This window comes from Phocoena phocoena, chromosome 11 (genome assembly GCF_963924675.1).
Source record: "Phocoena phocoena chromosome 11, mPhoPho1.1, whole genome shotgun sequence".
In the NCBI taxonomy this organism is placed as follows: Eukaryota; Metazoa; Chordata; class Mammalia; order Artiodactyla; family Phocoenidae; genus Phocoena; species Phocoena phocoena.
The window spans coordinates 88,327,355-88,349,394 of NC_089229.1; the positions used below are offsets into that span (position 1 = coordinate 88,327,355).

The window sequence follows — 22,040 nt, forward strand, 5'->3', positions numbered from 1 at the left end:
GTTGTACTCTTTTCTCAACTTTCAAATTTATACATATACAGATGAGGAGAAAGAAAGGGAAGAAAATAATTTGGGGACTTGGAGTAGCAGAGACAATTGACGAAAAGAAGTATAAAAGAGTGATAATTGTGCATATCAAATTTGCCTTTTTATTTCATAGCAGGAGTGAATTAATGTCAGAACACCCCTTCCAAATGTTCTTTTCTTTTTAAAAAAGTACTATGTAAGGAAACATGACATGTTCCTTTTTAGTGCTATTTAAACAACATGAGGCTGATTGCGTTATTGTTTTTTCCAGAAATCTTACTGTTGTCTATTGGTATAACACTTTTTTAAAAAGAAAGGGAAAAGTTACTTTTTAAGGAAGACATTGGAAAGGTGAAACACTGGCGTTCCCATATTTCTCCTTGAGAGCCTCAAATGACACAAAAACATGGGCTGGATATTCACGTGCATTTCTGTCAGCCCTGAGCTAATCCATCCAAGAGAGCCATCCTCTCCCTTCTTTCATTTCTTTTCATGATTGAATTAACTTATTCCCCCTTGTCTTTCACAGGAGAAACCCAAGAAGATGTAGCCTCAGGTATTAATAGAGAAAGCAAAACTGATCCACTCAAAGGAAATTTACAGGAATGTTTACCCATCCTCTAAAAACTTTCTTAATGAAGAGAGATCATTTTTCTAGGTTCTAGGAGAAGGTAGATTCCAGGTACGTGAAAGTAGAAGATGAGCTACACTTCTGTTAAACTCTTAACTATTGGTTTAGTAAACCTTTGTGTCTAAATAGTAAGTCCACTGTTTTTTTATGAGACATGTTCAAAACTACTCTAAGAAAATATTTTTAAAGTTATTATTGGATGGTAGGAGTATGGGGTGGAGTTGGCCTTAGGGAAGTGAGAGCAGCAATAATAAAAAGGATTTTGGAAGACACATACTTGGCTCAAGTCAGTATATCTCCAGAAGCCAGGACGGACCAAGAAGGAGCAGAAAAGCAAGATGAATGATGTGAAACTTGCTGTCTTGGGTGGTGAAGGAACAGGCAAATCTGGTAAGTGGTGTTGTTTTCTGTGGCATGGTGTAGAGTACATAAAGAGTGAGAAATATATTGACATGTATTACATTATAATGTATTATATGTATATAAACTTGATATAACTATATATTATTTTTAAGTAGGAGTTTTCACTTTATAAGCAAGTAATGCAATTACCTGTATATAAAATTTATATACAGGTTGTGGAATATAACTGTTTGAAGTATTAATTTGTATCTTGTTCTACTGATGTTTGAAATTCATTGGAATAACAGGAAATCCCTCCCATCACTATCCCACCTACTTCTCACTCCAGCACACCTGCCTCCACACCTACCAGTGGCCAAACAATACCCTTGAAAAGATTCTGCTGCCCTGAGACTAAGGGTGGAGAGATATGCGTGGAGACCTATGAATTATTTTTTAAATGCCATTTTTTCACGTTATCAAAGTGAGAAAAACTTTGGAGGGGCATGGCTTTTTAAATGCCCAGAAATGAGCAAGGGGGGCCCAGACCAGACCTTGGAAGCTATGTTTTTGTTTTCTTTTGTTTTGTATTTGGTCACATTATGATGGTACTAAGCATGCCACCAATAGAACCACCGTAGCCTAATGAATCTTAACAACGGGCCAGACCCAGGAGCTGCAATAAGATAAACCAACACTAGAGGTCGTTCCTCTGTTTCCTGGATTTTGAAGTCCCTATTTCCTCAAACAGTTGCAAATGCTTGAGACCGTCCTGGCCACTATTAGCATGCAGCACCATGGAGCCACAATTAATTTTATAAAGAAAATATAGAGATGTTATAGCTCTTGCATCTCATATTTAATGAGAAATCTGTCTCTGTTACAAAGGTGAGTTGTCTTACGTGTCTTTGCATTTGTAAATTACTTATGCAGTGATTTGAGTGGGCAGCACACTGAGATCACTTCCTTTCTAGCCTCCTAATTTTTATGGCTGTACAGTGGAAATTCTTAGACCAGAATTTAGTAAAGTTTTAAGGTCTTCATTAATACTTAGTAAATTTTGAGCTGAAATGCTAGATGCTTATGTACATTACTAAATTATTTGTATCCTAACACAGATAAGACCCCAAATCCAGCTTGTTTTGTTTTGCAACCCTTACAGTAAGGTTTCTTACCAAGCGATTTATTGGAGAATATGCTTCTAATTTTGGTAAGTCACTACTTTAGACTTTTTCACCTTAAAACTTCAGCATCATAATTAATATCAGAGAAACATTTTAATAGAATCTTCCATTTTTGCACTTTTTAAAGAATAAATTTATTTATTTATTTTTGGCTGCGTTGGGTCTTCATTGCTGCACGCAGGCTTTCTCTAGCTGCCGTCAGCGGGAGCTACACTTCGTTGCAGTGCGCGGGCTTCTCATTGCGGTGGCTTCTCTTGTTGCAGAGCATGTGCTCTAGGCGTGCGGGCTTCAGTAGTTGTGGCTCACGGGCTCTAGAGCGCAGGCTTAGTAGTTGTGGCGCACGGGCTTAGTTGCTCTGCGTCATGTGGGATCTTCCTGGACCAGGGCTCGAACCCGTGTCCCCTGAATTGGCAGGAGGATTCTTAACCACTGCACCACCAGGGAACTCCCCCATTTTTGCACTTTTAAGCAATTTATTTATTCATGGGTTCTGGTTAGAAAAGCCCAAATAAGTATTTTAATTAATTGTTCTTTTAGATAAAAAGTTATCCAATTTGATGTTAAATAAAATGGATTAGAAATCCAGTTGGTTTCAGTCTAGAGGAACCTACCGCCTGTACCAAGTGTTGTAGAGCATGTGAGTGTGGATTTTTTTGTAAGCAATTTGAAACAATTTGAAATTAAAGCAACATCTGTTGAAAAATAAAGACAAATTAATTATAAAAGCACAAGTAACTACAAAATAAATGCTTATTTTTATTGCAAAACCATGTGACAATTACTGGAAAATTATGCTGTGATTAAAGATCATATCATAATTAGCTAGGTTGCTTATGTAAGTTTCAGAGAAATTCTAAAACAGATGCCAGGGCACCTTGATATAATCTTAGGATCATTTCACTAACTCTACTATAAATTTCTGTTATTTTGATCAGAATTAGCATGACATATGGGAAATGCCACAGTGGGGAATTAATAAGTGGGGAATTTTGCCAGAGGTTTGAATATATTTTTGGCTCAGCAATTAATCTATATAATGCTACTAATATCTTACCTGACTGAAGGTGTGGTGGGGAAAGGTTTTGTGGGTTTTTTTAAATAAGAACAAAGATTTTAAGAAATATGAGAATTGGGAGAAAGGGAAATTATTCTTTTGTTCAAAAATACTTATTTAGAGTAAGAAGAAATTATGATTGGAAGTGTTTTCATGAGAAATAAACAACAAAAATCTTTAGCATTCATTTATGATATAGCATTATTAGAGTATTTTAGAAAATAACTTTAAAGTATTGCATTGTTTCCTACATGTAGCCCGCATAGTATTTCAGTCCATATGCCATTGTAAATGTTTTAGGGCAAGCACTTGAAAACTGATTATAGAAAGAAGAAATATATAGGAAGAGAAATTCTTATTGTTTCATATCTCAGGTCAACAACCTCAGTCAAAAAAGGTAACACACAAACTAGGAGTCAGGCATGAGAAAATGTTCTAAAACTATAAAACAAAACATAAATAAAAGAACACCCACAAAAAGCAGTAACAGCAACAACAAAATAAAAACATCATCTTAATCTTTTAAAAGATATATCAATAGATATATAGATATATCAATAGATAAATAAGCACATGAAGTGTACACATTTCTGGCTGTTACATCTCTATTAAAAATATAAGACCTAGAGACATTCTTAAAGACAACCAAATGAGCAAAAGTTCACCACCACATGAGGATTAATTAGCAAAAAAAATGACCCCATTTGTAAATGAGGGCTAGAAGGGGAAGATAATAAAATTTTAAAAAGTTAAGAGCTGGTGACCCCTGCTGGCAGGTTTTGAGTTTTGAGAGTGGGTATTTTAAAATGTCTTAGAAGGAAAGTATATGGTTCACAGTAATAAGCTCATAAAATTTAGAATAAACTGTCTGAAGCCATTTTAAGAGTTAACGAAACACTAACAAATTTCATTAAACGTAACCTAGAAGGATTTTAAAATTCATCCCTAACCTCCTGAAGTCGACTTTCCCAAATGTACGCTACATTTTGCTAACCACAGGTTACAGAGTATTTACCAGAATGGGTCATGATTTTGTGTCGGTATGCAGTTTTGGAGAGAGGTAGGTCTTGTATTAAAGCACTGGAGGGGCAGTTACAGAAATGAAGTCCTTCGTTCATTCAACAAATATTTATTGAATACCTGTCATGTGGCAGGTACTCTTCTAGGTAGAGAGGCTATAGTAATGAACAAATATCCGAGCCTTCATAAGATTTACATTCTGGAGGGAAGGGTCAGCTAATTAAAAATGCATTTATATATCTATATCTATACATATATATATCTATATATATATCTATATATAGATCTCTCTCTCTATCTATATAAAATGTCTTATGATGATAAATGTTATGAAGGAAAAGAAAGCGTAGGGGAGTGGTGTGTGGTCATTTAAAATAGGGTAGTCAGGGTAGATCTGGCTGAGATGGAGACATTTGAACAGACCTGCAGGTGATAAAAACTGAGCCATGAAGATATTTGGGCAGTTACATTCCAGGTAGAAGAAACAGTTGCCGAAGTTCAGAGGTAAGAACTTTCTGAAAAATGTGAGGAATGGTATGGAGGACTGTGTAGCTTCAGTGGAGGAATGTGGGAGACAATAGCCAAAGAGGTCTACTGAGATCATAGGGGTCATGGGAGACTAGATAACTAGGGAAATTCTCAGGCATTTTAAAAGCTTAGGTTTATCTAAGTGAGATGGAGAGCCATTGGAGAGGTTTGATCAGGCAAGTGACATGATCTGGCTACAAATTGGCTTTTGCTCCTGGATTGAGAGTAAACTGAGAGCAAGAAGGGAGTTAGGGGAGGGATAAAGCGAAGAGCTGAGTTAGGAGGTTTTCTAATAATACAGGCAAAAGTAATGACGGCTGTGGGAAGCCGTTGTTCTGCCATGTCGCAGATAACACTTATCAGGGAGTAGCCCCAAGGCTATGTGCAAGGCTATGTGCCAGGCTATGTGCCACACATGCGCCACGACGAGCCAATATGTTAATGAAGGATCAGAATTGCAACCAATAAATTGTGAACAGCACATATCTTGTTGAGTTAACCAGCCAACCACAGGTTGAGTTAACCAGCCAACCACAGGTTGAGTTAACCAGCCAACCACAGGTTGCCACAGGTTATAGTGCATTATAAAAAGCCAGTGGGAACAAAGCTCGGGGTCTTCCTTCCATCTGTCTATAACCAAGCTGCACTCCAATAAAGTGTGATACGAGAAGAATCTAGCGTGTGGTGACTCGTCTTTCTGCTGGTCAGAAGCGGCTCGCCGCAAGTGGTGCCGAAACCCGGGAACTTCGCACCCCGCATGGGAGACCGATTCAGAACTCGACACACGGAGTGGACCGTCGGTGAGTAGTCCAGGTATGTTTTTTTCACTTTAATAAGTTGTTTGTTTAGAAAAGTGAAAATATAGGGACTACAGTAGATAGGCCTAAGACTCCTAGGAAAAGGAGAGAAAAACAAACAGAAAAATCGGATCCAAGAGAAAAACAAATAGAAAAATCGGATGCAACGCCAGGATTGTATCCACTTTTAGATGAATTTAAAGCGCTTTATTTGTCTCAGGATGAGTTGAATCCCAAGGAGGAGGCGGATCTGGAAGCTATGCTGGATTTAATTATAGAAGGAAAGGTATTTTCCGGTCTGGTTGATACCGGGGCTGATCGCAGTATTATTACTGCCACCTACTGGCCAAAATCCTGGCCTTTACAGACCTCCTCTCAGACCTTACAGGGTTTAGGATATGCCAAAGCACCCCAAATTAGCTCAAAAACACTGACTTGGCATTTTGAAAATCAGAGGGGGAAATTTCAACCCTTTGTGGTTGAAGGATTGCCACTTAATCTATGGGGAAGGGATGTGCAAAGCCAGATGAAATTGAAACTTACTAATGATTATTCCGAGACTGCACAGCAAATGATGCTCAGGTCTGGTTTTATACCAAGCAGAGGGATAAAGAAAAATTTACAAGGTACTGCTGCTCCTATAGAAACTCAGGGAAACCCCAATCGCAGGGGGTTGGGTTTTTCTCAGGGGTCACTGAATTAATGATTCCTATTACATGGAAGACCACGATGCCCGTGTGGATTCCTCAGTGGCCGTTGTCTAAGGAGAAATTGGAAGCAGCGTCGCAACTTGTGGAGGAACAATTACAATTGGGACACTTGGAACCCTCTCAATCACCCTGGAATACTCCTATTTTTGTTATTAAAAAGAAGTCGGGGAAGTGGCGCTTGCTCCATGATTTAAGAGCAATAAATCAACAAATGCAAGTTATGGGACCCATACAGCGCGGTCTACCGGCCTTGACAGCCATCCCACAAGGGTGGCCTGTTATAGCTGTTGATATAAAAGATTGTTTTTTCTCTATCCCATTGAATAAGAAAGACAAGGAGAGGTTTGCCTTTACATTACCCTCAATTAATCATGAAAGACCTGATAAAAGGTATCAATGGGTCGTGCTTCCTCAGGGTATGGCCAATAGCCCCACCATGTGCCAGCTTTATGTTGACACTGCCTTACAGCCAGTACGGGAAAAGTTCCCGGATGTTAAAATCATTCATTATATGGATGATGTTTTGCTGTCAGCCCCTAGCATGACACTGCTTGAGCAGGTTTTAGGAGATTTATCAATGAATTTGGAGACTAGAGGTTTATATTTGGCCCCTGAAAAAATTCAAAAGGGAGATTCTATTAGTTTTTTGGGAGCCGTTATAAATAAGACCACAATAATACCTCAGAAAATTGAAATTAGAACTAATCATTTAACAACTTTGAATGATTTTCAGAAATTGCTCGGGGATATTAATTGGCTTCGACCGTATTTGAGTCTGACTCGCTTTGAATTACAGCCTTTGTTTGCTGTATTGGAAGGTAATCCTGATCTTAATTCCCCGCGTCAGATGACCCCCGAGGCCCAAACAGCTCTTCAGAAGGTGGAACAGGCTCTTATGAAAGCACAATTACAGCGTTATAACAATGCCTTGCCTATTTGGATGTGTGTTCTGCCAACCTTAGGATTTCCAACAGGTGTTCTTTGGCAAGATGGGCCTTTGCTTTGGATTCATACCAAATCTCTGGGGATGAAGACGCTGTCTCACTATCCATCTATGGTTGCTGAGGTTGCCTTCTTGGGTATTAAACAATGTGTTTCCGCCTTTGCAATGTTGCTGGAAAAACTTGTAGTTCCCTATACTAAAGATCAAATAGCAATATTAACTGCCACTACCTCTGAGTGGTCTATACTTATGTATACCTTTTCTGGAATTATTGATAACCATTTGCCCAAGAGTGCAATTTTGAAATTCGTTATCCAGCAACCTGTCATTTTTCCAAGGGTCACTGTAGAGCGACCACTAAATGATGCCCTGACCATTTATACGGACGGATCAAAATCCGGAAAAGGAGCTTATATGGTTCAGGGTCAGCATCCTGCCGTTATAGACTATCGACCTGATGCTCCTCAAGTGGTGGAATGTCATGTGGTTTTGGAAGTTTTTCAACGATTTCAAGAACCTTTTAATTTGATCTCTGATTCATTGTATGTGGTTAATGCAGTGAAACATCTTGCAGTGACCCCCCATATTCGCTCATCCAACACAGTGGCATCCTTGTTGGCCGGGATAAGGTTTCAGATATTGCGCCGCCAACACCCCTTTTATGTTACCCATATACGGGCTCATTCCCTGTTGCCTGGTCCAATGGCAAAAGCCAATGAACAAGTTGATATGGCAACGCGTGTTTTCTTATCCTTGGATCAAAAGCAGCAAGCACAAGAATTTCATGAGCTATATCATGTATCATCTGCAGTGTTGAGAAAGAAGTTCTTCCTTACTAGAGCCGAGGCCAGACATATTGTTAAGTCTTGTTCCACTTGTGCCCAATTTTTGCCGGCCCAAAAGACTGGTGTAAATCCTAGAGGTTTGTCCCCAAACGAGCTGTGGCAGATGGATGTCACTCATGTTCCCTCCTTTGTGAAGCTCCAGTATGTTCATGTGTCTGTGGATACCTATTCCGGGGTGGTACATGCTACCCCTCTCTCTGGAGAACGGGTTCAACATGTTATTACGCATTGCCTTGAAGCCTGGGCAGCCTGGGGCAAGCCTGCTAAACTAAAGACAGATAACGGCCCAGCTTATAGTTCCAAGAGCTTTGCTCTCTTTTGTCAAAAAATGCAAATAGCACATGTTACGGGCCTGCCTTACAATCCACAAGGCCAAGGTATAATAGAGCGAACTCATCGCACACTTAAAGAATTGCTTTTAAAACAAAAAGGGGGAATAGCGGAGAATTGCACCCTGAAGCAGAAATTGTCGCTTGCCTTATTTACTCTTAATTTTTTAAATTTACATGATGAGAAAGAAACTTCTGCTGAACGCCATACTATACATGAACAAAAGGAACATGGTATAGTGATGTGGAAAGATGTATTGACCAATCGATGGAAAGGCCCGGATCGCGTTGTTGCGCGGTCCAGGGGATCTCTTTGTGTTTTTCCGCAGGATCAAGATCCAATTTGGGTCCCAACAAGATTAACAAGAGTCGTGGAAGAGGATCCCAAGGGCGATGCAGGGCGCTCAAGGGATGATGCTGAGCTGGATGGTGTTGATGAGCCTTTCCCTACTCAAGGCGGAGGACAAGATGCCCTGAACCGGAGCAGGGAGATTGGCACTTTCCTGGGAGGAAATTGGTCCCGAGAGGCTGAATTGATGCTGTTAAACCAGAAGATACAGATTAAGACTTTAAATGCTACTAGGCTATACCCCGTTACGCTTGGGGACTTTACTACCTGGCTGTCCTCTACCTTTACTTTCTTTAAGGAGTGGGTCAATGTAGGGATGTTTGCAGTGTTTGCATGGCGGGACTTGTGGTGTGCCTATGGTTGATATGTCGTTTGCGAACTCGGACAAAGCGAGATAAGATGTTGTTCACGCAGGCATTGGTGGCCATTAGTCAAGGCGACTCCCCTGGCGCCTGGCTCTCCATCTTGAACGACCCGTAGTGATTGCCCTTGCACAAAAAGGTTTATGACCATTGCACTTTTGATGGGAATCACGAGGCAACATCAGCCCCTGCACTCCGCGGTCTGTATGGACATTGCACGACGGGGAGGGTGATGAGCCAGCTTCTCGAACTAGCTCTTGCTCAGCGAGCATCCCATGGGGTGAGCGTTTGTGCGGGCATTGTTCGAGTTCAGCTCCTGGGTCTAAGAAAACAAAAAGGGGGAGATGTGGGAAGCCGTTGTTCTGCCATGTCGCAGATAACACTTATCAGGGAGTAGCCCCAAGGCTATGTGCAAGGCTATGTGCCAGGCTATGTGCCACACATGCGCCACGACGAGCCAATATGTTAATGAAGGATCAGAATTGCAACCAATAAATTGTGAACAGCACATATCTTGTTGAGTTAACCAGCCAACCACAGGTTGAGTTAACCAGCCAACCACAGGTTGAGTTAACCAGCCAACCACAGGTTGCCACAGGTTATAGTGCATTATAAAAAGCCAGTGGGAACAAAGCTCGGGGTCTTCCTTCCATCTGTCTATAACCAAGCTGCACTCCAATAAAGTGTGATACGAGAAGAATCTAGCGTGTGGTGACTCGTCTTTCTGCTGGTCAGAAGCGGCTCGCCGCAGACGGCTTGGACCAGAGTGTGAGCAAAGGAGGTGATGAGAGGCAGACAAATTCAAAATATTCTTTGAAGATAGAGTAAAAATGAATTTTTAATAGAATAAATATAGGATGTAAGAGAAAGAAAGAATCAGGGATGCCCTTGAGGCTTTTAACCTGTGAGACTAGTTATGGATATGTCATTTAATGAAATGGAAACTTGTGGGATATGCAGTCTTTGCGGGGAGATCAGAGGTTCCATTTTAAGCATGTTAAGGTTGAGATGTCTATCAGGTATCTAATTGGAGGCTCCCAGTGGTGGTAGATGTCTAGAGTCCAGGGAAGAGGTCCAGACTACAGAAATGGGTTGATAAACCCATTTAAGCAATAATTGTCACATAAAGACTGACTGGATGAGATTAGCAAGGGAGTAAGTGTAGATAGAGAAGAAATCCATAAACTAGAATCACAGTTGGAGTGAGAGAAGATATTGTGGGACAGATAAAAAAGATTAATACAAAGCAATACGGAATAAAGAAAAAACCCAGGAGAGTATGTTGCCTTGAAAGCCATGTGAAAAAAACATTTTGAGGAGGTAGGTGTGATCAACTATACTAATACTACTGACAGGGCAGGTAAGATCAAGAACTTTTCACTGAGTCTAAAACCATAACCCTGATAAGAACAGTTTTAGTCAAGTAATTGGAGTTAAAACCTGATTGTAATAATTTGAAGATCATGGAAGGAGAGGATTTGGACACAGGGAGTATAGATATTTACCAAAAGGCCAGCAGAGAAATAGAGCAATAGTTGGGATCCAAAGGGTTGTTAAGAGAAATTCAGTTGCTAGTAATGATATAATAAAGAGGAAAATTTTATGATGCAGAAGAAAGAGGTAGAATTGTTGGAGCCATGTCTTTTAGCCGGTCAGAGGAAATAGTAACTAGTTCATAGTGAATAGACTGGCCTTAGGTAGAAACACAGATAATTCATCCATAGTAATAGAATGGAAGATAAGTACATAGGCAGAAAAACATGTAGGTGAATAGATATAGTGGTAAAGTTCATTTGTAAGAAATATATATTAGCAAATATATGGTTTTTTGACCACTAGCAATAAAGAAAAGCTACTGTAGTGCTCAACTAAAATATGACTGGTTGACTTTGCAGGACTGTGATCCAAATATAAGGTCTTTTTTTTTTTTTTTTTTTTTTTTGCGGTACGCGGGCCTCTCACTGCTGTGGCCTCTCCCGTTGCGGGGCACAGGCTCCGGACGCGCAGGCCCAGCGGCCATGGCTCACGGGCTCAGCCGCTGTGCGGCATGTGGGATCTTCCCGGACCGGGGCACGAACCCGCGTCCCCTGCATCGGCAGGTGGACTCCCAACCACTGCGCCACCAGGAAAGCCCTATACGGCCATTTTTTAAACTCTGGAGGATTTCCATACTGACAATGAGTATATGCATATTTTTCAGAATCTATCTATAAAAAGCATTTGTATTTGGAAGGGAAGCAATTGAATCTAGAAATATACGACTCTTGTTCTCAGGTAAGTAAAACAAAATATGTTTTCAATTATGATTTGAAGAAGATATCCCTCAAATCTTTTTAGCTAAACCTTATCAATACTGGGTTTTTTTTACTGATTTAAATCTAGTGCCAAAAATCAATACATATTCCATTTGCTAATAAGGATAGAAAATATCATCTCTTTTCAAACATATATGTGGATATTGATTTTAAATGGAATTATTAAAGCTTATCAAATTTTCAGAAAAAGTTTTTTTAGAAAAAAGGTATCAAATGAGATGGATATAACTTTATTATAGCTCTTTATTTTTTAAAATTTAATCACTTTTGTTTAAAGAAAGAGGATGATAAAAAAGAAACAGAGACTACATTTTAGAAAATATCAGTAGTTGACTTGCTGAATTCTCTTCCAGGTGAAATGGGTCTCCATTAATTAACTGTCTAACGGATAAAATACAAGGATCAGATCCCACCACTTTCAATGTGCTTGGTTTATTTTCAGCCACAGAAAGCAAAATTTTCCCTTACAAGTGAGCTGCATTGGGCAGATGGGTTTATTATTGTGTATGACATCAGTGACAGGTCTTCATTTGCTTTTGCAAAAGTACTAATCTACAGAATTCGGGAGCCACAGACTAGTCATTCTAAAAGGTGAGGTATTTTTCTTTCCTCTGTCCTTTCTTTTTAGTAAATCATCATAGAGCTGTAAGCATCATTAGGAAGAGTTTAATACAGGCTTCCAATTACAAAATTTAACAGCCCTGAACAATCCACCTTCCATTCCACAGGAGTTACACATGTAGTAAAAGGAATAAGATGAGAGTACTTTATATCCTGGCTGACATAAACAGTTACTTGCCCCGAGTAAATGGCTATTTTACAAGACAGCTTCTATTGTTAACATGACATTCACTTGCAAAATAATGGTCCTCTGTACACAGATAGTTCCCTTTCCACCTTTCTTTTTCATTCCCACAAAAAATGTGAAGGATACTAAATAAATCCAGATTTATTACACTTGGCATCCAATTCCTAGTCATTGAGCTGTTCAATCAATCAAAGCAAAATAGACTGAATAATCAAACTGTTACAGATTCTAAGTATGAGAGTACCTTTTTCTCCATTTCACCTCCTAAAACAAAGAGCTCATCAACGACTCCCGATTGCTAATGTCTTGACACAAGTGACTATGAGGGAAAACATAACTGTGCCTTAAACTAATTTTGCATTAGTAGATATAAATTTAAACCTATGAATTTCCCATTTTAGTTTTCCTTTTTTTTATTGTTTTAGCCTTTCCATTTAAAATATATATTTTTGTTTAACCTGCTGGTATAAGGGATTCTTTGTGCTCGTAACCAGATTTGCCCTTAAAATCTAAAATAGCATTCTAATCTGGGAAGCAAAAAAGCACAATATTATACCTGAAAATTGGTACCTGTGCTTTTTATATCTATTTTAAATGCCTACTATCAAGAAATCATCAGATAATAATTGATAAGTTATATTTCCCTACAGTCATTTGATCTAAATTCTTATTTATATCTGATTGACCTTGGGTAAACCCTTTAATCTCTAGACCTCCTTTTTCTGACTATAAAACTGATAGAAACACGGTAGGGGAAAAGAATGTGATTTTACTAAGGTACCTTATAGCTCTGATTTCCTATAATATTATTGATTTTGAGGGACCTCCATTGTTTCAAGTGTTAAATGCCTTATATTTAAGCACCATAACTTAGGTAAGGGAAAGTAATTAAAACTACTTTCTATTCTTACAAATCAAAAGAATCACTCATGAATAGGCAAAAAAAGTATATTTTAAAAATCCCTATATTTGACATTTTTCAGGCAAACTTTTAAATGTATTGACCAAATAATTTTTGAGTTTTTCCAGTTCTCAATCTCTAGGTAAACTGGAGTCTCTTATTTGTAGATAAAAAGCAAAATTATGGCATTGTTTTATAAAATTACATCTGATATTTGTGATTCACCCTTCAAAGTATTTCATTTATTCTTCCCCATTAATTCTTCACAATAATTTTCTGAACTCTATAGAAAAAGATACTCTTAGTGACCTCAAAATCCAACACATACAGTGCTTTTTCCCTTACGGCTCACACTGTCATGTGAATGAAACCAGCCTGAAGACTGTTTTCATTTTCCCATTTCTTCCCTATAGGCGATATCTTGGCAGAGTTCCATGCCATTTAAGACCTAGTAGCCTTACTGTATTCTTCAAATGAAACTCTGCTTTAGGAATGTTACACTGTAACCGAGGAGATTATATTGATATTTGCCAAAGACATTACCTTACCAAAGCGATATATTTCTTCAATAAACAGAAAAATTGTACAAGGTCACAAGACTGTAAAAATTTCTTTAAAGTATGCTGTAATGAATATTAACAAACAGCAACAAGTACTGAATTAGTAAAGAGGCATTAGTTAGTCCTTCTCTTTCAGTTGATAAGGAAATGAAAGATAATACTTAGTAAGCACATTTTATTGCCTGGCACTGGGCTAGATTTTTATACACATCTTCATTTAACCTCTGTGAGCATTCTGTGTGACGAGGATTATTTTACCTTTTTTTTTTTTACATATAAGGGAATTGAAAGTGGAAAATGTTACAATCATGTCTTGTTAGTAAACAGAGCCGTAATTCCGGGAATAGGTTTGTACCACTTCAAATGTTATGCTTTAAGAGCCTTGTTGCTTCTGTGTCATTTACTACATTTTATCTAAAATAATTTTTGTAAGTAAACGAGATACACACGCACATGACCACAAATAACACACATACACACACAGTATTCTTTTTTTTTGGTCCATGATTCTTTTTGATATAAACCCACTTAATAGAAACAAAAAAGAGTTGTTAAAACAGTCTTGCCAAAGAATTGTGTATCTGTGTTTCAGAGCTGTGGAATCAGCTGTGCTTTTGGTGGGTAACAAACAAGATCTCTGTCATGTGCGAGAGGTTGGCTGGGGAGAAGGGCAAAAACTGGCATTGGATAACCGGTGCCAATTCTGTGAACTGTCTGCGGCAGAGCAATCTCTGGAGGTGGAAATGATGTTTATCAGAATTATCAAGGGCATCCTGACAAACTTCAAACTCAAAGAAAAGAGAAGACCCGGTGGATCTAAATCCATGGCCAAACTGATCAATAATGTATTTGGAAAGAGAAGGAAATCTGTTTAATTGACATGTGATCCTAAGGGATTTATTATATCAGAGAGTTTCAAACGTTTGTATGGTAATTAAGTTTACCCTTTGTATGCAATTAAAAAATTCTCTTAGAGATATGAAATAATTGACCATGAACCACAACTGTGTTTTCAAATATGTAGTTTGCCTTCTTAGTTGTTTGTATCTCGTACATTTTGCTTCACAATTAACCTTTTCTTTATTACACAGAATAATATGAGTATAACCTATTGGTGGATTACTATATAATTTTATTAAGTTACCATTCTACAGGGCTCAATTTACCTTTATTTTATATATATCATTTTAATGAAATATATAGTTATATTCATATAGTTAATATATTATAGGGCTTAGCTTATCAATTTGTGAAATTCATGATCTATTTAATTGAAATGCATGGATTTATTTTTGAAAGTGTCTTTGTAATAAACCAGTGAATTATTTGATATTACATAAATTTTACTTACAACTAAGGCCTTAAGAAATTAAATTCCTTACCCGTAAGTGCATAGTTTACAGTTGGTCTGATGATGAAAAGTCTGCCTTTCCTTATTGTATGCTAAGCTAACAAGGGCAATTATCATAGAGAAATTAACTTATACAACTAAGATACATTTTAGATTAAAAGATTAGGGTTTTTTTTTTAAAGTTCATTTATAAATCAATACATCATAGGAAAAGAAAAAAGTAAAAACTGTTTGGTAAATATATAACCTTGAAGGCCTTATTGTCCTGAAAGAAATATTATATTAGATACAAACATTTTGGGCCTTCTCAAATTACATTGGGTACAATTTCCTTCAGAGGTCAACTGTCCACCTCCTGGACTGCAGCATCCCTTCTACTGTCCCTGATGAGCTTGTCACCTGCTGCATTTCAAGTTGCAGCCCTAGGCCTAACTTCAGCCAAATCGCTGATAAGTAAGGTTAGATTTTGGAGAAGTTAACCTGGGCATACATGCAATGCTCCGTGCACACTTGGTTAACATGTGTCAGCACTAACTAGGGGACCATGTAGAAGATCTTGAGTAGAGAGTGGTAGACTGGAGTCAGGGAGGGTGACACAGACTATTAGTCTGGGCAGGAGAGAATTAAGTCATCGACATGGTTTTGCTCATCGTGAGTCACGATCCAACATTTAGCTTTTTTGATCTGTGGAAATCTAACCTGGATGATGCACTAGAGTAAAAAGAGTGGAAGTAAGGGAACTTTGTGTGGTAGTATACAAAATAGTCCAGATGTTCATGAAGATGGGGGGGTTAGAATTGCTATGGTAGATTGGACCTAAGGACCTACCATCTGACTGTGTTCTCTGGGATGATTCAGAGGATCTTCCTTTACTAAGGAAGTGAGGAAATCCGTGGTGAGGAGGCAAAGACAACTCAGGCAAGCTTCCTAGTGACTGTGCTCCATGGGTCAGAGTTGACAGTCAGGATGCTTCCACTGAATTGCACTCCTCAATATTAAGACAGATGATAGACTCCTGGGACAGCAGAATCTGGATGCCAACATTTAACCTGGTGCCTGTTTAACCTTGTAACCTGTTTACCCGTTCACTCAGCCCCCAGAGAAATAGTGCCATATCCAGGGTAGAGGCTCCATTTCTGATGCTGGTTGGTTGGAAACTTAGAAGCTATATTGAGACCAAGTCCATATTGTGGGCTCAAGCATTGCTCCCATCCCTGCCACCAAGGCCACTGTTATCATGGGTCCATTACATATAAGCACAAAGGTAGTCAAGAAAAAAGGCAGGTTATCTGTAGGGTGGTCCATCTTGTCCATTTGGTTGTAAAGTGACTTCTTGTTGGTGGATGCTTTCTGGTTGGCATTAAAGTGATACATAAAGATCTGTAAGTATGATGCCCTCTCTGAGAGATCCATTCACAAGCTTATTCTCCAGTCCTTCTTGGCACTCTTCTTCCAGTCTTACCTCTTTACAGATACCTCTGACCAACTGGCGAAACCACTGATCACAGCCTAGGACTCTCTACCATATTATACCTTTCTTGAGTTATGAGGTACACAGCAAAGTGTACTTCTTGAAGCTTTGGCAAATGGGATAATTTCCTTTTACCGATGAGCTTCATGGTTACCTCTGAACGGAACTGTAATGAGGCCCAGTCTTCTTTTGCCTGGCACTAACATATCAAGCTTAAGTGAGGAGTGCTTCTTATCAACTAGGAATATTCAGATTAGATTGCTTTGTAAATGAGAAATAAACTTTTATTGTGTAGTTATTCTAGTAAATTCAGTTATATACTTTTTTGATCAACTATTTATAGTGATTTTATTAATCTTTTATAATATTAATCTTGACTATGTAAGTATATGTACATATATATCAGCTTAAGCATTTATACTTTAATCTTTTTTTGGTTTTATTTTGTTCTTATTATTTGTCTGAATAATCTTAGAGATTTGGTCTTCATTCTTTAAAATTCTTTTCCTAGTTAAAGAAAGATTCTTCTGGGATGATTTTGTATTAAAAATAACATATTTATCCATGTTATACGGAAGAACTCTACTGTCAAAATGGTATGAAAATTCTTTCATAGCTTAATCTATGATTTAATCTTAATCATAGCTTAATCTGAATTTCATAGCATATGTATCTGTGATGAGTCAGAGTTCAAAATTTCTCTGGTAAGTATACTACTCATATTTGTATATATTAACTATTTTTCCTTTATTATACCCTGATTTTTTAGCAAGATGATCTGATATGACACATCTTGTTGTAAGGAGTCTATGGAACAAAGGAATAAGAACAAGCATTCTCACCAAAAAGAAAAAAAAAGATAACTATGTGAGGTGATAGATGTGTTAGCTAACTTAATTGTGGTAATCATTTCACACTCTATACATATAAGAAATCATTATGTTGTACACTTTAAATAAATTGGAAATTTATTTGTCAATTATACCTCATTAAAGCTGAAAAAATTGTTTTACATTAAAAAAAGAATTTATATCTTAAAAATAGTTTCTGTGAGGCAACCTTAGAAATGAACCACTGATTATTTTTCATAGTGATATTTAAAAGTCCTGGGTTAATTTCTCCTTTTATAATGTGACAGTTATAAAACATATCCACACATTTTTTGATACTTCTCCAATTAAAATGTTGAGTCGGATTCCCCTCCCCTTGATTATGGATCATCCATATTGACTATCTTTTAACACATGGGATGAGGTGGAAGTAATGGGAAGGACTTATGAGACCAGGTTGGAAAGAGCTCGAGCACCAATCTCTTCCTGGGACTCTGCATTGTTCAGAATCAGCATGGATCAACCTGGCTGCCCTGAAGACACTAGGCCAGAGATACCACATGGGGTTAGTGACCAAACAACCAACAAACAGACAAGCTAATCTTCAGGTGATTTCAGCCTCTAAACTAGGACTACTCTAGCCAATGCCAAGTAGAGCAGGGATGAGTTATCCCCCTTGCAGAATTGTGAGCCCAGTATATATCCTTGTTTTGTTAGGGTTAGGTTGTTATATGGCAATAGATAACCAGAACCGATAACTCATTAAAACCCCCAGTAACTAAGCCAATATGAAATGTTTGGCTTTCTTATTGGGCAAAAACAGGGTGAAAAATGGATCTTCCAGATTCAAAAGAATTGACTGCAACATAAAGTTCTCCCCGTATCAGTTTTCTTGGGAATATGATTCACATGTAAAGCAACTTGCAAAAACCTAAAAATAATAAATTTCAGTTTTCCAAAATGAGAGAAATCACATCTACTTACAGTAGAGAAACAAATACATCAACATAAGGCCATAGAATGTTGTAGGTTGAAGGTAGCAAGTGTGTCTAAATCTCAAAGATAGTTAAGCTGTAGCACTGGACTGGGAATTGCCTATGCTGCTCTAGTAAAAAAAGATGCTGTCATTCACTTTGGATGAGCTCCAGTGAGATAACACATGATGAGGGGCAACAGCTGAGGAAGGGAATGTCAAAGGGGAGGGGCCTTTAAAACGGTTTTGATTTAATACAAGGCATGCACTATTAATAAAGAAGTTGAATGATACCTATGTGTTTTATAGGCTTATAAATTGGCTGTAGTAAAATATTTTACATCTTAGATCACTAGGTATTGTTTCAGCTTATTATGGGAGATATCTATCTAGAGTTGACTGAATTGTATTAATCTGAACCTAGTTTAATGATGCCTTAACATTTTTATGGGGGAATTTAATGTTTGCAATATCCATGTCCCTTCTTTGAAAGTGTGACTTATAGGTTTTTCATTTTCCTTAAATTATGAAATCCTTCATCTAATAAAGGAAAATGATTATAGTTTTGTAAAAAAGGCAAAGTCATTTAACAATTCATATAACTGTCTGTTGTAGGACTTTGCATGATAATTGTAATTTAGCTATTAGGGATTCTAAAGGCAGTTATCAGTCATACTCTACACTTCTGGGGGAATCAGGCAAAGCCCAAATTATTTAAAGTATTTTAAATTCCCAAGGGAAAAAAAAAAGACACTATAAACTGGGAATATACTTCTTAGTGACAGCATATTATTTCAAAGCAAAGAAGAAGTTCATCATAATATTCAAATGTATAAACCACAAACATTATTTTTGTTTATTTTGGATAGAGATATAATTTGTTCATTTTTAATAATGGAACTATTAGCTCCTATAAGGAGAGAATTAGCAGATGTAAAGTATCAGTTGCAATGTGAAATTTGACCAACATTTTAGTAATCCTGGAACAACTAAGACATAAAGAATTAGGAAAAAACAGAAAATTGAAGAAGAGTAAGATATGGAATTATTTGCCCCATTATGTGGAAGTATGACCATGCGTTACCTCTGTAGTTTTTAGGCCATTTTATAAGACTGAGTATTTAACAACTCAGTTTTAGTTGTTTAGTCAACTCAGTTTTAAAAATGAGTATTAAACAGCTAGATACATGAAAACATTTCAAAACACATATTAAATTAACCTGATATTTTTTCCAGATATAAATTTACTTTCAAGGTAAGAAACTATTTAGGTTTGCAAAATTTGGGGTTATTTCTACACCCAAACATATTTGGGGTTAAAATTTTGGTGTTGAGTTGGGGACAGAAAGTTTAATTCATTCAAACAATAGTTGTAAAAAAATAACCGGTTGGTTGACATTTATCAGAAGATTTTGAAGCCTTACGTAAATGAAGTCTATATTTTACTCATATTGTTCTCCACAACAGGAGAGGTTTTGAGCAAAACCTGCTCAAAAATAGTTTAAAAATTATGAAATTTGGTCATCTCAATTAATATTTATTGTTGTCTTAGTAACATCTTCTTGAAGATAAACATATTTGTTGGTAGACTTAAAACTGATACACACATATGGTATAGTGTATATAGATATACTGTATATCTATACTATATATCTATGTCTCTATATCTCTCTAATGATGTCCTTTTATTAAATATATTTAAACAAACTGAATTCATCTATAAGAAAGATATAAAACAACACAGCTTTAATGATTTTATTTCACCTTTACATAACCACCAGAAAGGGATCATCTATTACAGAACTTTAATATTGGACACATATTGGCATATATTATTTAATCACGGGGGTTTAATTGAGACATTGACTAGGTAAGAGGACTGAATCTGCCATTTCACAATTTTCTGTTAAAATTCAATTTTTTAAGTTGAATAATGACATTTTATAATAACATTGAAGTTTCATATAACAGAAGTCATATAACAGAAATTCAGTGTTTCACTAACTGAATCGAGAATAGAAATCAGAGATAAAATCATAGCTATCTTTGTGCTACCTTCTGGAATAAAAATGCAGTTTGCCTATATTACCCTTTTCTTAAGTCCTCGCTTTGCATACGCTCTGCAGAACCAGAAAAGAGACCCGCTGTCCCTTCCCTCCATGAGAGTGATTTTCGGAACCATACACCTTATCTCTTATTACTCAGGACCCACTACCAACATCTGTCTTTCTCTAAACATGCACAGCTTGAGGAATAAGAAGAGCAATAGTGGCAAACTTTCTTCATCTGTATTGTACTCATGGATAAAGGCAAACACAGATGAGGTAGAGATTTGGTTGTTGGAAATGTTGGGGCAGGGTCTCAAAAGAGCTGTGATTTAGAATTATTCATGGATAGCATTTGTTAAAAATAGACAAAAACAAAACGATTTGTGTCATGGTACTCATTACATATCTGTTCTTCCTTGTAATGAGAAGATGGCAAGTTTGGGAACCCTCTCCACCTCCACAAAGCACAGCCAAACTCAGTCAATTCTGATTACGCATAGAAATTATGCTGCGATGGCACAACAACCGGACTTCAAGTATGAGATTTGAGAAAGCTACACTATCCCTTTCCAAAATAATGGTTGAGAGGGTGATGAAGATAAGGATAAAAATGGAAGCACCATATGTTGGCAAACCAGACCACAAAACATCCTTCCTTTTATAAGGATCAAGAAACATAAAACAGAACAAAGGATCAACAAACATAAATGCCCCGCCACCATAGTACACATTAATAATAATGGATTTTTGAAAATATTACTCAAGACAAGAACATAGAAATATTAATCTGAAATGGGAAAGTATATACCCTAAAGTAATTTTTAAAATGAAGAATAAATAGAAAGTCTAGAACAGACTTTAAAATATGCATTTTAGGCAACGAAGAGTTGCATTGGCATTACAGAAGATCAGTTAAGTGACACTGATGTAAAACAAGAGGAGATTTTTAAGAATCCAAATAAGGACAAAGGAATGAATATATTAAAACATATCATAATACAATATAAATAAATATTATAGGCCTGAAGATTAGAATCTAACTTAAAATAATTATAATAAACTCAGAAATCTATAGTAGAAACAACAGTCCCTGCCTTCGTAATGCAAGGAGATAGGTAAAATTGTAAGTCTCAAATAGGATTCAGCGTGTTTCAGGAAAAAAAAAAAAAAATTACATAGTCTGGTCTCCCAGAAAGAAAAAGCAGGTAAATGGAAAAATTTAATACGGCTTAAGTTTCTTTGAAGCTACATAAATTAGTTAAGAAAAGTGAAACGTCTAAAGAGTTTTGAGGGGAACTTTTGAAAAATTCTAGTTATAAAGACAAAAATTCTGGTTGAAATATGAAGACAAAGAATTTCAAATATGCAAGTGCTCTGAAAAATATACTCAATTAGTATTACTGAAAGATTATCAAAGTTTCAATTCCAATAAACAGAGAATATTAAAATTAAGAGTTTAAGAACTAGAAGGCTATAGTATAAAAAATTGTGATAAGACTGATTATATGCGTAGAATGATATATGTGATGTTATTTATCATCAGTGACCCTATACTGACAAGTCTTGAGATCTAGGCTATGGTTAATCCGAAAAACAGACTAGTTCAGGTACACTTTGTTAAAACAGAGAAAATTTTAAACAATAACATTGTCTAAAAGTGTG

General features: G+C 37.0%; 1 protein-coding gene across 1 annotated transcript; it reads left to right on the top strand.

The window, feature by feature from the left end:
• Positions 1-1,834: 1,834 nt before the first annotated feature.
• On the top strand, positions 1,835-14,580 carry RERGL (RERG like). Its single transcript, XM_065888007.1, is given in 5 exon segments — positions 1,835-1,904; positions 2,163-2,210; positions 11,322-11,395; positions 11,879-12,027; positions 14,298-14,580. Coding segments are annotated over 5 exon segments (624 nt in total).
• Positions 14,581-22,040: the final 7,460 nt, after the last annotated feature.